The 17575-nt window shown below is 34.5% G+C and overlaps 1 protein-coding gene across 2 annotated transcripts; it reads right to left on the bottom strand.

The window, feature by feature from the left end:
- Positions 1 to 4728: 4728 nt before the first annotated feature.
- Positions 4729 to 10196, bottom strand: LOC109805134 (two-component response regulator ORR24). 2 transcript variants are annotated; one of them, XM_020367123.3, is made up of 6 exons: positions 9579 to 10196; positions 9035 to 9187; positions 8354 to 8755; positions 8156 to 8232; positions 6438 to 7691; positions 4729 to 5070 (listed from the first exon to the last, which is right to left on the bottom strand). In XM_020367123.3, the coding sequence occupies exons 1-6, from the start codon at positions 9724 to 9726 to the stop codon at positions 5005 to 5007; spliced, it is 2100 nt and encodes a 699-aa protein (XP_020222712.1). In that variant the 5' UTR covers positions 9727 to 10196; the 3' UTR covers positions 4729 to 5004. The 2 variants fall into 2 exon arrangements, with proteins under 2 accessions (XP_020222712.1, XP_020222711.1); XM_020367122.3 differs by having other exon boundaries at positions 4729 to 5076; positions 9579 to 10192.
- Positions 10197 to 17575: the final 7379 nt, after the last annotated feature.

Here is a 17575-nt window from a genome sequence, read left to right as displayed (position 1 = left end):
TATACCTCTCGCGGATAGAATGAAACCTAGGAATTTGCCTCCCTTGACCCCGAAGGTACACTTTTCAGGGTTGAGTCTCATGTTGTGCTTGCGGAGTTCACCGAAGATTTCGGCTAAGTCGGCTAGGTGTTCGGCCAGAGAGTTGGACTTGACCACCATATCGTCCACATAGATTTCGATGTTTCGGCCGATTTGACCCTGAAACACCTTGTCCATTAGCCTCTGGTAGGTCGCCCCGGCGTTCTTCAACCCAAACGGCATCACCTTATAACAAAAGTTGGCACTCTCGGTTATGAACGCCGTCTTCTCCTCGTCGCCCGGGTGCATCCTTATTTGATTGTAACCAGAATAAGCATCCAAGAAGCTGAAGATTGAATGTCCGTACGCTCCGTCGAATAGTCGGTCGATACAAGGGAGTGGGTAGGCATCCTTGGGGCAGGCCTTATTGAGGTCGGTGTAGTCGGTGCACATTCTCCATTTCCCATTGGCTTTTTTGACTAACACCACGTTGGCTAGCCAAGTCGTGTAAGTGAACTCTGATGAATTTTGCTTGCAACAATTTTTTCACCTTGGCATCGGCTGCCCTCCTCTTCTCGTCACCCATTTTTCTTTTCTTCTGTGCGACCGGCCGAGCGTCTCGACATACGTCTAGTTGGTGACATAGGAATCTAGGGTCTATCCCCGGCATATCCGACGCTTTCCATGCAAACAAGTCTCTGTTGTCTCGAACCGTTCGCTTCACCTGGTTCAAATCGTTTTCGTTCAGCTGAGATCCTACGTGTGTGACCTGCTCAGGTGTCTGTCCGAGTTGGAAAGAAACGAGGTCTTCGGCCGGCTCGATTCGATCCTCCTCACCCAGGCGTGGATCGAGGTCTACGCCCTCTGTCATCTGTCTTATTACATTTACGCCTGCCGACGTTGACAGGGGATCGGATATGGGACGGACCTTTAGGCTAGAGAGGTAACATTCTCTTACTGTCTTCTGCTCGGCGTGAACGGTTATTACTTGTCCATCTTTCGACGGGAACTTCATGCACAGATGAGGGGTCGAGACGATGGCTCGGAGTGCATTAATGGAGGGTCGGCCAAGTAGGACATTGTAGGATGTGTTCGCATGCACAACGATGTAACGGATTTTGATCTCTCGGGAAGACTTTTGGTCGAAACCGAAGCGAGTGTATAAGTCGATGCACCCCCTTGTCATTACTCTTTCCCCGGAAAACCCTACTAACGGTTCGTGATATGGTTCTAGGCTTTCTTCTGGGATTCCTAGTTGCACGAACGTGTTCCAATATAGGATGTCGGCCGAGCTCCCCTAGTCGACCAACGTTTTCTTCACGATGCAGTTGTGCATTTTGACCGAAATCACCATGGGATCGTCTTGTACAGGGTCAACGCCACGGAAATCTCGGTCAGAAAAAGTGATAGGTGGCATCTTTGGCATTCTCGGCTGGTTCACATTGTTCACTGATCGGACAGCTCGGAGGTGTCGCTTTCGTGCTGAGGAGGAGGAACCGCCTCCAGCAAAGCCCCCGGCTATTGTATTGATCACCTTCCGTGATCGGTCATTGTCCTCCCTGGGACGCTGTGATCGATCTTGGCGTTCAACCGAACGGGATCGGCGGCGTCGGTCCCTCGGTGGACGAGTTTCACGAGAATGGTCTCTTTCCCTTGACTGGTGGTCTTGGGAGGTGGTTGTAGACCCCTAAAATTGTCCGGGTCGGAAATAAGACTCGAAGACTCTCAAAGATCAAAGGAAAGTCAGCCAGAAGGACTCCCAGAAGACCATAGGATGACTATCTGTAGGTTTAGAGGTCTTAGAGTAGCCAAAAATAAGAAAGTGGGAGGTTTGGAGCTCAATACGGCCTCCTTGGAGTTCAGTACGGCCGTACTGCACATTTTGTACTACAATACGGCCGTACTGAAACCAATATGGCCGTATTGAAGTTTCTGTATTTCAATACGGCCGTACTGAACTCAATACGGCCGTATTGAAGTACAAAAACTCAATACGGGCCGTATTGACCCCAGGGGCCGTACTGCGCCTCATCCCTATATATAGGACGTCATTTGGACGTCATTGGACACTTTTACACACAGTTTTGACTCCCTTCTTGAGTATTCTGGGGTTTTTGAGCAGTGTTCTTCCCTAGAAATCTCTCTGGGAGCCGATCCGACGAAGTTCTTGAGTTCTGAGCATTTAGCTTGAGAATTCGAACTAGTCGAAGGGAAATCTTTTTGATTTCCATAGTAAAGATTAATTTTTAGGGAAGGAGCGAGCGAGCGTGTAGTGGGAGGGAGCACCAAAAAGCCTCCTAACATCTGTTTAGATATATAAAAGCACGCTTCAAGAGGTTTTCCTTAAAATCCCTTCTTTTATTGCTTTCTGATTGTCGCATATTTAATTTTGTCATCATGTAGATATTTAATTTATAATCGTTTATAATAAATAGGGGTAATTTAGTAATTTTGCACTGTTATTTATGAAATAATCCGTCATAGGGAACCCGAAAGGGGCGTTGTGGGGTGCTAACACCTTCCCCGCACGTAACCGACTCCCTTACCCGACTCTGGTTGTAATGACCAAGGTTGATTTATGAAATCAATTGCCTTATCCCTTTTTCCAATGTTTTGAGTAAAACATTGGTGGCGACTCCAAGAACCCTACCTTTTGCGAAAACCACTAATCCATGGAGGGTCCCGCTTGGGGTTAACATGGATTGGTGAACCATTTTAATAAAATTGTTAGTTCGACAAGGTCTCAGTTTGAGAATAAGTCGTTCTAACAATCCACCACTTTTCAAAACATTAAAAGGAGTCCAACCATCGTCGCGAATGCCAAGATCCGTTTCGGCGGGTGGCGACAGTGGTAAAGCTTTTGAGGTGACCCTGTTTGATGAGGTCCTCAATCTTGTCTTTCAATGCCGAGCATTCTACGATGGAGTGCCCCCTGTTTCGATGGAATCGGCATGCCTTAGCTTTGTCAACTCTAGGAGGGGTATTCTCCCTTTTCAGCATCGCAAGTATTTCTGATGCCAGGGCCTGTTCCATTACTTTGACTCTACTCGCATTGAGAGGAGTATATGCCGTGTAGCGGGGTCCTCTCGGTGGACGAGTATACGGGGGCTCGGCGTTCGTCTTTCTCGCCTGCTCTCGGCCAGACTCTTTTCGGTTATAATTTTCTTCGGCTCTGGTCTGATTCCGTGTCTCCGCAAGTTCCTCCATTTGCATATACTTCTCGGCTCGGCGCCGGAGATCATTCATATCAACCGGCGGCTTCTTACACAAGCTGTTCACGAAAGGTCCAGGCCTTAGAGCGATGGTCAATCGGTCCAATGCCACGGCCGGGTTAAGGTCGCCGATCTCCATAGCAATCCTGTTGAAGCGTTCCATAAAGCTTCTTAAGCTTTCCTTCTTTTCTTGACGGACCCCTGCTAGTGCCAACGAGGTCGTCCTGTACGGTTTACTCGTCGCGAACTGGAGAGTGAATTGAGATGACAGCTCACTAAATGAGTCGATGGAAGAGCTCGGCAACTTCGTGAACCAGCTCAGGGCTCGGCCTTTTAACGACGTAGGGAATATTCGGCACAAAGCCGAATCGTCTTGGGTGGAGAGAGTTGCTTGCGTCAAGAAGACGTTTAGGTGTTCATCAGGGTCGGCGGATCCGTCGTACTTTTCGATTGGAAGACTCTTCCAATGATCCAGTAGAGTTGCTTCCATTATCCTTCGCGAGAAAGGGTGTCTTAAGGAGTGAACGTTGGTGTTTGCCTTGTTGCCAATTAGAGAGGTAACTGGTGTTCGGGTCACATGGTCGGTTGGGGCATGGTATGCCGACTCTTCTTGGAGAGTAGGAGTTGACGGCATGCATGTTTGATTCAGACCCTTGAGCTCGGCATTTTGTCGACGCAGCTCGGCTAGCTCTCGGGCATCGGCCTCCCTTTGCCTTCGAATGGCTTCCATTTCTTCGCGGAGCGCGCGCATGTCATCCTGGAGGTCGGGCTGAGCTCGGTCAGTGTTCGACTGGGTCTCTCGTATCACAGGTTCCGACTGGGTCTGAGGCATTCCATACGGATATCGTTCTTGGTTGTTCATGGTGGGATTGCTCTCGAGATTAGGGATCCGTTGGGTTGTTGTTGATTGTCCTTTGCGCGTTACTACCATGCCTTAGTCTCAGTTGTAGAGTTTAAAAGGGATAAAAATATCTCTTCGGCCCCACGATGGGCGCCAAATGTTCCTGTGTTAGGAAACACACTTCAATTATCCTTGTTGTAGCGGGTCGAATCTTGGGTCTCGGTCTTCTCGTTCCTATCCGAGTAGTCCGATGTGAGAGGGGTGTGCCTGCAAAGACACTCCAACGCTCAAGTAAGTGCTCGGCGTAATAAATGCGATAGTTGAAAAGTTGGGTACGTACCTCGAAGGGGGTCTATTTATAGTGTTTCTTGTTGAGCCGTGATTAGGGACTGGGCCCCGGATAATTAGGGGGTTAAACCGAAATATTATGTAAATTAATCTCTCCGTAATCATCCTAGTGAAAATCTGTGTCTGGGCCGAGCAAACTGACCTATTCCCTTTCATGAGTAGTCGGCGTGCTCGGGGTTATCAGTTGGTTCAGTCTCGGGTGTACGCGCTCGGCCTATTCGGTCACATACTCGTACGTTCGGACTGTTCAGTCACCATACGGTATAACTTGTATATTAAATCGATACACAAGAAAAATGAGAAAGAGCATTAAGAACTAAAACACATTCATTTCACAATTATTTTGTCTAACAAGACAAAGACAACGTTTTATGTGGATACACTAGAAGATTGAAAAAAGACGAAAAGGATCAGATGGCTAACAATAAGTCCATTAGTGAAAGAGCAAAATGTTGGCAATTAAAATAAATTTAGTAGCAGAACATAAAAATAAGTACATCAAAGAAACTACACAATCAAATTGGCTCCAGAGACAGAAGCAAGTTTCACGATTTTAAAGCTCATGGATTCTCGCTGAATAAGAAATCAGTTACATGATCCAACGGGGTAGGCATCATATCCAATTTCTCCATCCAGCAACGTCAACTCATTCTGCTCCTGTATCATAGTCTTGCATTAAATTATGAAATAAATACAAAGGGTATTTTCTGTCACCACAAAAGTTGTTTATATATATATATATATATATATATATATAAATTCTTTGGGAGATAAATTTTACTAAGAAAGCAGAACATATCATTAGATCAATATCTAATCCGGTCAATCAAAGAAAACCTCTACCATAACCTCAATCAGTTTATTAGTCTGATACATTAGTGATGCTTCCAATTCAACACAACATATAAAACATGTGTAATTAAAAACACCTGATATCATCTCCTTAGGCACTAGTTTGTCTAAATTACATTTTCTTATTAAATCATCCAAGTTTTGGAAACACGCTTTTACATACAACCCTTCATTCAAGTGAAAATAAAAAGACAATAAAGGTCTCCATAACTTGAGAAAAGAGAGGGGTAACTATAATTTAGACAAATTGGTGGGAGTAATTCCGACCAATAATAAGTGTTGTCCTAGATTGTTTTCCATAGACCAATAAAAGGCAATAAATACATGAGAGAATAGTGATTTTACAAAAGTAACTTTGTGATTAATCTTCTTTACTATTATAGATGCAACATAATAACCACTTTCAAAAGAATATTTTGATGGATAGAAACGGCTAATAGGTAATCAATACTACATTGAAAACCTACATGACACTTGTTTTGCAACTTTGTTTTTTCAAATGTGACACTTATAATGGGATAGAGAGTTCTATTTTTAAAATAATCGATATTTATAACCACAGAATCTGTGTCTATAACTGCAGCATTTATAATGATTAATCCCTCAATTCGTCATGTACTGTTGTTAACTTAATTGATATTTTTTGCCTTAAATTTCCAAGATTTGCATAATTAATTCATTCCAATAGCAGTAACAGCTTAATTCAGAAATGAGTTGCACAGTTAAAATTCCTTTCTTTCTAATACAAGCCAGAGCAAAATAAGGAAGGGGTTAAACAAGACTCAACATAAAATCTTCTTTACTATTTATAAACTGCATAAACCTTCAGATTTTCCATTGCAAATGAAGAGGCACCAAGTGTATTAAAATAAGCTGCGAAATGGCATCACTTAGTAAAAAAATATATGGAATTTTTGAATTATTTCCGAAAGGTAGATTTTAGATAATACAATTAGGCTGAGAAACCAAAGCTACTCAAACATCAAAAAGCAACAGTCAAATTCAAATCTGTTACAATCAAATGCAATTCATTAGTTTCATGATATCATTCCAACCAGAAATGCATCTAAAAGAAAACAGGGGGGAGAAACATGTTGGTTTCTAAGATCTGAAAAAATGTTTCTTTCTAAGAACTGAACAAACAAAAGTAGGCTATTTAATCATACCCTTTTGACCATTGCACCCATTAGGTCATCCAAGGTACTAAAAGTGTTCTGCATAAATCCATCTTGGGACTTCATTTGCTCCAAAATGTAGGCCTCATTTGACTTCAGTCGAATGTCTGAAGACATCTTCTCAATTTCAGTGCACCGGGTGATTGACGGGGTTGCCCCATTCAGGTTGCCAACCAAAGATGCATCAATTCTATTGCTACAATTTGTATTATTCTGGTTTAAACCATGGCCCATGGAACTTGTCACTCCACTGGAAGAAGCATGTGAGTTCCCAGGGTTGAAGGGACGATTCATGCTTTGGTTATAGTCCAACCTTTCTTCCCATCTTTGTTGGGATGCATAGCTTGAAGGCTGTACAATATTCCCAATCAAGCCTTCTTGGCACCGCAGTTCATTTCTGGCATCGTCCAAAGAAACAGGAATTGTCATTCTGGAAGAAAAATCAGCCGAACTGTTACCGATATGAGTAGTTGAGTTGGAAACATTTATGCTAGTGGGGGGCAGTTGGTCATTGCCAAAAGCATCACACAGTGGCAAAGAATTGGCAGGAAATTTAGACAAATGAGCTGCACTCTGCCAGTTTTCATTACACCGATTATAATCCAACAAATTAGAAGAGCCACACACGCCCATGTCAAAAGGTTCTGCACTTAAAGAAGCCGCTCTAACAGAAGGCTGATTTTTAAATGCTCCTGGGCTATGTGTTTGCTGTGGATTTCCTTGTAGCATTATACGATTATTTGAGACGCATGGTAGAGAATTGTTTGAACCATTAACAGTAGCCCTGCTATCTGGGAAGCTGGAAGCAACTGTAAATCCACTTGAATCAACTTGGTTTAACGGCGATATTCCAGTTGCACAGTTGCTTTGCTTGGATTGGTTAAGCTCAATTGATGTTGGAATGCCCTGTAATAAACCTGAGCTTTGGTTTGCAGGAAACATGGACGGCGGAATATTCCCTAGCGTGTTTAAGGAGCTGTTAATGTTTTGAGACTGAACAGGCCGGATAAGCGCAGAAGAACTAATTCCTCTCATGTTCAAGCCAGCTGGGGAATTCAGCCTACTAAAAATACCACTAGATGCATATGACGGTAATGTTGAGTTCGAGATCCTTCCAGTTCCAGATGAGGTGCAAAAATCTCCATATCCATCTATTGAACCCATACGTAGGTAAGAATCGCTACCACCCAATGCAGCAACCATGTTAGCTTGCTGAGCTGCCTTCTTCAGATAGAGTCGATACTTCTGCAATACATAATGACAGCAAGCTTAGGGATATGATACAAATGCAAATAAAATGTAAAAAAAACTACTGAACATCTCTGCTTAAATAATAGTCAGAAACTAAAGTTGATACAGCAACAAACCTACGCTCAGTGTTTGAAATTTTGGTTTGAAGTCTTAAAAAGTTTCATTAGTCATTAGTAACAAGCCATTTTTTAATTTAATCTATCCTATTTTATTGAGAGAAATTTTTACAAAATATCTAATATATTATACTAGGCACATTATTCAAGTGTATGTCAAGTTCTTAACACTTTGATAGCTGACATTGCTATACACTTTCCCAGAGTTATTAATTCAATTTACAAACTCTTTTCATAATATTCCATCAAAAAAATAATCATTTGCTCACAAGATTTTCATTCCATGGTTTGTCAAAGACCGAATAGAATAATTACGATAACTAGAAAACCAAGTATTTGTACCTGAAGATGGCTTGCCACATTTTCCCTTGTAAGCCCTTCAACATTCATCAGGTCAAGTATTTTCTTAGGAACAGCCTCTGCAATAAAAGGTGGATAAACATGGGATTAGGAATAATAGTACTCATTTCAAAAAAATAAAATTACATTGCACCGATAAAAAAAATTAAGAGCGTTATATTTTAAAAACTGCAAACTCACTATCTAGGCCCAGTTGATTAACTGCAGCAACAAATTTCCTATGCAGCTCAACAGACCAAACTACACGAGGTTTCTTCTGTGCTGAGGGGTCCTCCTCATCTCCATTCCCTTCCCCATCTTCTTCTTCATCCTCACTTTGGTCCTTTCTTCTTTTACCGAGCCTTTTATTTTGGTCAGCACTGTTTTCTGATCTCAGGCCTTGACTACCTTCCCCAGCAATATTAGGAGCTTTCTCCTCATTGGAACTCTTATTCTGATCCTTGCCATCAGAATTCTTTCTTCGGATTACATGTTGCCATATGTTCTTTAACTCTTCCATTCGAACAGGTTTCAGCAAATAGTCACACGCCCCATGTGTAACACCCTTCATCACCAGCTTTGTATCACTGTGTGCTGACAACACTTGAACATCATAAATAGTAATTTAAGTCAGCAAACCAACTCAACACAATACTGGGAGATTAAATCAACTAATTTTAGTCAAGTTCAGTTTTTGTACAACAATAATTAATTCTTGCAAAGACTAAATCACTCCTTAATTTTGGAGAAAAAATGAACATTATTCACACAAATTGAATTTTTATTGAGATTACCCTGATCAATTATACAACAAAAATTTAGATTATGGATAAGTAAAGCTCAGGTCAAATGCATGTCAAGACAAAAAGTATATGAACTTACTTATGACAGGTAGGTCCATTTCAAGTCCCACCAACTCAAGAAGCTTAAATCCATCCATGTCAGGCATGTTCACATCACTGATAACAAGGTCAAACTTATTTCTGTTTTCCCTCAACATCTTCAGAGCCTCAGCTGCCTGATTAGTTGTAGTAACTGCAACAACAACCACAAATCAGATATGAGATTTGGCAAAGTAAGAGGCATCCTAAACAATGAAAATAGATCAATTTACCCCATAACCAAAGCCAACCAAATCATAAAACAAATTATAATTTGTACCAAAGGCTTCAACTTTAGAAGAAGCAAGAATTTGCAAATCTTGCCCAAAAAACCAATTTTTGAATTGAAATTAGAAGGTAAGATCAATAAATACAACCCCCAAACACAGTATCCATGCACAATGCATCTAAAACATTAAAGTAACTGGAATTATACGGTCAATTCACCACAAGTATAATCTTTTACAAGCCATGCCTACCAACATGGTCCAAAGTTTAGCACAGGCGATTTTTTACTGAAACAAAAGAAATAAAAAGAAACGAACCCTGATACTGGCATTTGCGAAGGAGATTCTCCAACACCTTGAGGCAAATTGGATCGTCATCCACAGCAAGAACACGCATACCCACGGGAAAAGGATCGTTACCCCCATCTTCATTCCCCAAATGGCCCCTTTGGTTCTCCACAGCCATATCGAGCCAGCAAAGCAGAACCAACACACCCAGATTAGAAAACAAGGCTCTTGCTCAGAGATCAAACATCAAACACCAAAAAGCTCCAATTTTGAAAGCGAGAACTTTGTTCTCAAGGCCTCTCTTTCACCAAAGCAAAAAGGGCAAGCGAGAAAGGGGAAAAAATACGAACTAGAACAAGGTTATGAAACCTGTACAAAATAGACAGTGATGGATTTGAAGCCAGCAAAACAAAAACATAAATCTTTTAGTATAATTTAGTGAAATCTCTCTCTCCTTCTCTCTCTCTCTCTGTCTGCTCTGTTATTTGTCCTTCACTTTTTCTACCAAAGAAACAGGGAAAAAAGCCTTTGACTTTAATTATTTGTTAATCGCTGATGCAAAATACAATACAATAATGCAGCTTGCTTCCACCCTCTCTAGTTTTTTATATATCACATTCGCTAATTTCTCTCTCCTCTTCACGCCAATGCCAGTGTGACATGTTTCCAATTACACCCTTTTGGGCACTGATATGGTAACGCTCATGTGCCCAACTGATCAATGTGATGCCTCCACCAAAGTCCCTATGCCCCACTCAACCAAAAACTAGCGACATGATTTTCTCAGATGATTTCAAAATCATGCCTATGATCAATGTGTCCTATTATTGAGAAAAATATGTTTCAATTCCTTTTGTAATTAATGAGGTTTAATGGAGTTTAAATTTAAGATTAATTACCCAAAATAAGTAATTATAGTCAACTCAGGAAACTACGCTGTCAAGAACTTTAGAAAATCTCAAGAAGAATCTGGATATTATGGTAATGTGCCATTATTGCTTCTCATTAAATGTATATACCATTCAAGTTTTCTGTACACGGAATATGAGGAATAATTTCTTTTAAAATGAATTTTTTTTGAATCATGTAATTTTAGACTATTTATTTATTTCTCTTTTTTTTTTTTCAATTAGAAGGATGAGTTTTCGTGGTTCAATTAGATAATTAGTTAATGTGGTTTGTCAGCTAGGATGGGGTGCTGGCACGGTTGTGTCTCCTGAAGTGCAAGTTAGTGGCTAGACCCACACAGGTGGAAAGTTCTTGGTCAGTCACATATTTATTCTTTTGGCATATGCTCTTTCAGAAATTATTAAACAAATACTAATGATGATGATGAATGTGTAATTACACCCATTTATTATTAATAATTAGTATTTTTTAATTACCTATTAAAGTAAAAGTAAAACTCATGCCCTTGTCGGTTGTTATGCAATATTCCAATTTCAAAGTGCTGATCACAGAGTTAATGACTCAGCAATTACCAATTTGTTAATTCATAGAGCTCTTAAATCTTACTCCCTCAGTTCCAGGAGTTTTATTTATAGAATAAGAAGTTTTATAGAACTAGAGCCTTCACTATACAATTTGGTTCAATTTTAGCTTAAAATTCATTTCAATCAAATAAAAAGTTAAGTATGATTTAAATATATTATAAACAAATTCAAAAAAAGATAAAAATTTTGTAGTTTAATTTGATTTGAATTGATTTTCCTGAGTTTAAAACAATGCTATTTAAAAATTAACTAAATATTTGTTTAAAATTTTGTTTAAAAATAAAATAAAAAATATACAAAATTTTACTTTTTTGCTCACTCAATAAATATAACACCAACTTTTATCTTATTATTTGAGTGGAAATAATTTTTTAATATAATTTTAGTTGTCTTATTAAATATATTTTTTTGTCGCTCAAAAAAATTAAATGTAATTTAATTTGATTCAATTTAAATGTATTATGAAATCAAGCAAATATATAATATTATATTATTTATTCAAACCCATGCTCATTCATTCTCTATGAGAAGCAAATGTTGTGGCACATATTTTGACCGGTTGGAGCTCGCATTTTTTTGAATTAGGATCAGACATGGTTCGCTCCTCCTAATGATATTCTAGTCGTATATAAGGGAAATTTTCTCACTATTTCTTAAGTTTTGTTGTTTTTTCTTTGCCTTTTATTTTTGTGTGTACCAAAAAAATCGTACGTTGAAAATAAAATTAAAAGTATATAAACTCTAGAACTTTTCGGTCACTCAATAAATTTAGTACTTACTCTTATTATATTAATTTAGTGAAAACATTTTTTAATATAATTTTAATTATTCTATTAAATATGTTTTCACATATATATGGTTTGTTATTTAAACTAAAATTATTTGATTCATAATTTTTCATCCTAAAATTTAGTTTAGTAATTTTTAATTTCATAAAACACCTCAAATATATTACAATGTTTATACTCTAATCAATTCTTATATATTAAATATAAATATTTTTCTTGAATGAGAATGTTTTTAAGATTTTTCTTCATAAAAAGAGTTTTTAGGAATTTTTTGAATTTCTTATCTAATAAATTTTTTATTTATCATAATTATTTATTATTAAATATACAAGTAGATATGATTTATTCTTTTATAAATAGGGAAACTTGAATATTAGGTAATAATGAATAGAATCCTTAATTTTTGTAATTCAAGTTTTCCCTACTTATAAAGCAAAAAAATACATCAAATCATATATTTAGCACTCCCTCAACTTTGAACATATATGTTATATGAGTTGAATTTGTTACAAAAGTCATTAATTCGGGAAACCTCAAGGAATTTAGTAAACATATCTGTCAATTGAATAGGTTGGAGAAGGTCATTGTACTCAACAACAAAAACACATGTTTGTGTCATGGCTGTTCTTAGAATTATATATATATATATATATATATATATATATATATATATATATCAAATAATATATTTAATTAAAATTTATAAATTAAATTTTAATATTTTAAAATAAATTATCAATACATAAAAAATATTATGTTGCATTATAAATTATTTATCATAAATATGCAATATAATTTATTTGTTTAAAACTATCTAGTTATATAAATTTTAAATATAATTTATATATTTAAATATAATATTTATTTGTATATATAATTTATTATAAATTTTGTTATATATAATAAATATTTAACATGTGCATTGGGCACATACTAAAATACTAATTTATAAAGTTTCGATTATAAATTCTCTAGTATTATTAGAGTCATCATATTTAAGGTAAAAAGTGATATAAGTTAGGTCCTCCTTCTAATGTTAATGTTCCAACCCTAAGTCTGGTGACATTATTAAAGTCGACACACTCAAAGGTCACAATGACCAAGGTAAAGAGTAATTTAGGCTAAGCTCTCTTGTCAATGTTCTGATCATAAGTTTGCTAACATTATTTGAGTCAGCCTGTCCAAGTTATTATCCGTAGTCAACATGTCCAAAGTATTATTTGCTTTGACATACATTAGAGGTTTTATCCTTGAAAATTGAAAAGACGTCTTGATGAATTAAAGAGAGAAGGTATTTATAAACTACCTTTGATCTCAATTCCTAAAAAATGTAAAACTTTTACACATATTGAAACAAAAGTAATCTAAAAAAAAACACTCTAAAATGAAACATATATACACAAAAAACTTTTATAACATTACTTAAATCAAGTCACAGAACAAATCAAACTATTCTTATATATGAGTAACGATTCAAGTTAGATTTGTTTCATATTTTCAAATTGCAAACTAAGTTGAGCAGCATGTTTTAAGAATAAATAAATAAATAAAATTGCAAAAAAGATTATCAATTTTCTATTTTTAGAGTCACTTTTTATATTTTGTTTGGGTTTATTTGATTTTGAAAACCTCTTAACTAAATAGTTATTTTAGTCTTGCTATTACATTAGTTTTTGAAACTAAAAAAAAATCATATAAATCTCTACAAGTATAAATTAATAATTATATTAATCCAAACTTTTAAAAGAAATTGTATGACTAAAATAATAATAATGATAATAATAATATATACTTAAAAACAAAATAGTAGTAAGTAATAAATTTAGAGATTTATTTGACTATCTTTTTCTTCGTCAACTCTCATAAGAACTAAAATGACTTTTTACTGATTTTTATTATTTGTAGTTTTCAAAATTTATGACTCCTAATTCTTTATCAATTACAATTTTACTTATTATTTAAATTTTAAATTTTTTAATATTTATGGTTAATATGTATTTAGTATTCAGTAAGAATAAAAGGAGTATCATAAAAAAATTTAAAACTATTTTATGTAAAAAAAAATTATAACTTTTTTTATAAAAAAAATCTTTAAGGAGTTTAAGAAAGGATAATAGGTAATAATTTTCTTCCATTTCTTCTGTGTTAAAAATTAAGGATTTTAAATTGGGTACTTACAAAAGAGACTCTAAAGATTAGGTTAGTTTGTGAATGTCTCAATCTAATGTATATAAAAGTACCTTGTATTTTGGTAATCGTCTTTTGATAATCGTTATCTACATGATTTCATATGTGCATTTATATTGGTTAAAGTTATTTTATTTAATTTCATAGATTGGTTGATTGCTCTCTTTCATTTTATAGATTGACTAATTCGACCTTATAAGTTGACTGATCCAACCACATAGATTGACAATCTTAACCTTATAAGTTCACATTTCCGATCTTAAAAATTTGTCAATCCAACCTTATAGATGGATCACTATAGTATTCATTTATTAAATTTGTCAAGAATAACTAAGTTAATTTGTCATAAGTCATTCTTCCAATCTTGTCAATCTATATAAGATTGACTAATAATATTCGTATATTAGTTGATTATATTATTCAACCTTATATGTTGATTATATTCTTCAACCTTATATTGATTAGTACAAAAACTAACTTATAATTTTTAATGTTATAACCTTTTAGACTTAATTTACTTAGATTTATTGACTAGTAAAATTTTAAAATAAAAGATAAGACTTATATGTCAAGAATGGTTGGAATATCTCAATTTGTAGAGTAGAAGACTAAAAATCCTCGCATCACGATTTCAAATCTGAGTCTTGACACATAATTTAGTTAGTTGGCATAATGTTGAGAACGGTCTATTAATCAAGAAATCTCATATTCAATTATTGTAATGCGAAAATGAGCTATGACAATGCAGAACTATGGACATAATTAGTTTATGGTTCAATGAGCTAGAAATACCCTTGGTAGAAAAAATAAAATAAAATGCTTTAGCTGAGCCACACTCAACTCCATATCACCCATGCTCCTTGTAGGGGGGAAAAAATAAATCTCAAATTATATTTTTAGCCTATTTATTCATTATTAGGATTTAATTTAGTCTCATTATTTTAAATTGCTCAATATAGTTTTCTAATTAATAAAAATGTGCAATTTATTTTATATAAAAAATTTATTATTTCTTTTTTCAAAATAAGTTTGAATTTTCACTTATTAGGTAACTTTTTCTTCATTTTGTGATATTTTTTTCTATTAATTTTCCGTCTTTCATGATCTTACTAAGACAATTAAATTTGTTTTCATTAATCTTATTAAATTTTAATAACCAATGAAGTGATTGATCCATTAATTCAAAAAAAAAAAAAAAAAAAAAAGAGGAAGTTGGCTCATGTAAAAAATTAGTAAGAAAATTTCAAACCAATCTAAAACCGATAAAAGAATATAGGATTATTTTTAGAAAAATTAATTATTATTTACCTATAGTTTTAGTTTAATTTAAAATGATTTTGAGATAAATAAAAATGGTTATTTTAACATTATACAAATTTATATAAAAAAATATATTGATCGATTATTATTCAATTTGGTTATTTTAATTTAGTCTCAATATTTTTAAAATATTCAATTTGATATTCAAATCAACGTATAAATTAATTTTATAATTATCCGTCATTTTAAATTAATGAAATAAAGTATCAAATAATTTTCAAAATTTTTAAAAATTTGCAGATTTGATTTATGTATTAAGAATTTTTATTTCAATAATTAGGTTGTTAAAATTTGATGTAAAAAAATAAGTTATTAAATGAAATAAATTTAAGTAGACTTGTTATTAGTGTTAATAAATTCCTACTCATATATATATATATATATATATATATATATATATATATATATATATAAAGTTCATCTACATCGACTTAATTGATTAGTTGTAATTAGATTTTGAAACCATGAAATTAATCCATCTTGAGAAATAAAATATTGGGGTCGGATTTTTTAGACCGCAAGGCATACATCGACAACACACTCAAAGGCACAAGATGCTTAGTGTCAATTTTAGATTATTTTGTATAACATTATTATTATTGATTTAAAATTGTCGTACTTCTTAAGATGAAGTATAATGTTATGATAATTTTAATAATGTTTGCCGTAATAAACTAAACAAAATATTCACATAATTTTATTCCACATGCGCCTTCAATGAAACTCAATCCATAAAGTTTGCTGCATTTAGCTTAATTTGCAAACAAAACTTTATAGTCAACTTGTATTAATTGAGAGGGACAAACAACAATAAAGTTTTAGCATTGATCACAGGGCATGCACATAGACAATTCTTCCACAAGAACAAAAAAGCAAACACCTGTCTTGGACATGATATTTATTTAACGTGGTTGGTTATATGTATTGAATCTTGTTTCCTTTTGGGGAAGGACAAGATAGGCAATAATTTGGTTTAGATGAATCAGCACTGAGCAATCAAGTAACACAAATGATGCTTTCTAGATACAAAGATGATAACGAAAGGACAAACAAACAATCGCTAGACGTTTACCAACCACGCCACTAAACTGATGATAGATGGAGTGAAGAACCAAAGGCAAAACCTAGAGAGTAGCCACTCAAGTGTGCTCCAATCAATGGTGCATGATTAATGTGAGTACGTGACTTAGATTCAAAATAAAAAGAAAAAGTAAACGTACGTTCCATTCATTACTTTGGCTATTCGAAGAATTTAATATTCATTTCTATATGAGATCAAATATGTGTCTATAGGACCTATGATGGCGTGGATATATCAATTGATTTGCGGTCATTTCAGTTTGTTTGATTAATATTATTGAATTTGATATTAGATATGTAATTGTGTTAAATATTTAAAGAAAGAGAATTTTATTATTATAATAATTATTTTTAGTTTAAATAATAAGATTCTTTATAATTAAAGATATTATAAGTATTTTTATAGAATTATAATCGTTAAATCTTTCTTTCTTTTCTCTCTCTTTTGGCACATGTTCAAATCAAGCATATAATGAATGGTCCAAATTTATCCAGAACAACAATAATCATTATTCATTAAAGTGGGTGGATAATCGTCACATATATGTGTGAGATATCAACAACTAACTTAACCTGTAAACAACTCTTAACACACTTGTAATTCCTTCACTCTTACGAAGCCGAGAATTAGGGAGTTATTTATCCTTGACTCAGACGTACTGAACCGTGTTGAGTTTACGACGAACCTAGATTAACTGAACAACCTAATTAGCTCACCACACTAGATCCAAAACTCATCTAGGAAGAATCCCATTTCATGTTTCTTAGAATCTTGGACAATATGTCAATAATTTATTGAATATCACACACAATCACATGAGTGTATCAACAAGTATCAAGCAAAATTATCTCCTAAAATCAAGCAATGCTATAAATCACTTATATAGGAAGTATTAGGTATCATTCAAACATAATCTCATTTTTAACTTAAACTTTTTTTAACTTAAGTGTCATAGTGTTTTTACAAGTATTTCTACCGTTGCGAACATCAAAACAATTAGGATGTTATCCTAATGTTGAAAAACTTGTAAAATTTGGTAAAAACATAGATTCATTTTTTGTAAAAAAATATGTAAGACATGTAAATTTTATTATATAAAACAAAATTTATATAAGAACTAAAGAAATGATCATATTTTTGTCAAAATTATAGAAAAAT

Source organism: Cajanus cajan, chromosome 2 (assembly GCF_000230855.2).
Source record: "Cajanus cajan strain Asha chromosome 2, NIPB_CcT2T_4, whole genome shotgun sequence".
Taxonomy (NCBI): domain Eukaryota; kingdom Viridiplantae; phylum Streptophyta; class Magnoliopsida; order Fabales; family Fabaceae; genus Cajanus; species Cajanus cajan.
The sequence above is the reverse complement of the archived record's forward strand: the minus strand, read 5'-3'. Positions and strand labels throughout refer to the sequence as shown.

Bases quoted from the DNA above. Each gene is read 5' to 3' on its own strand.
- LOC109805134 (XM_020367122.3), bottom strand. From the start codon at position 9,726: ATGGCTGTGGAGAACCAAAGGGGCCATTTGGGGAATGAAGATGGGGGT. The intron at 7,692-8,155 runs GTACAAATACTT...TATGTATTGCAG, and splicing joins ATGTGGCAAGCCATCTTCAG to AAGTATCGACTCTATCTGAA. The intron at 5,077-6,437 runs GTATGATTAAAT...ACTATGATACAG, and splicing joins TGGGTGCAATGGTCAAAAGG to GAGCAGAATGAGTTGACGTT.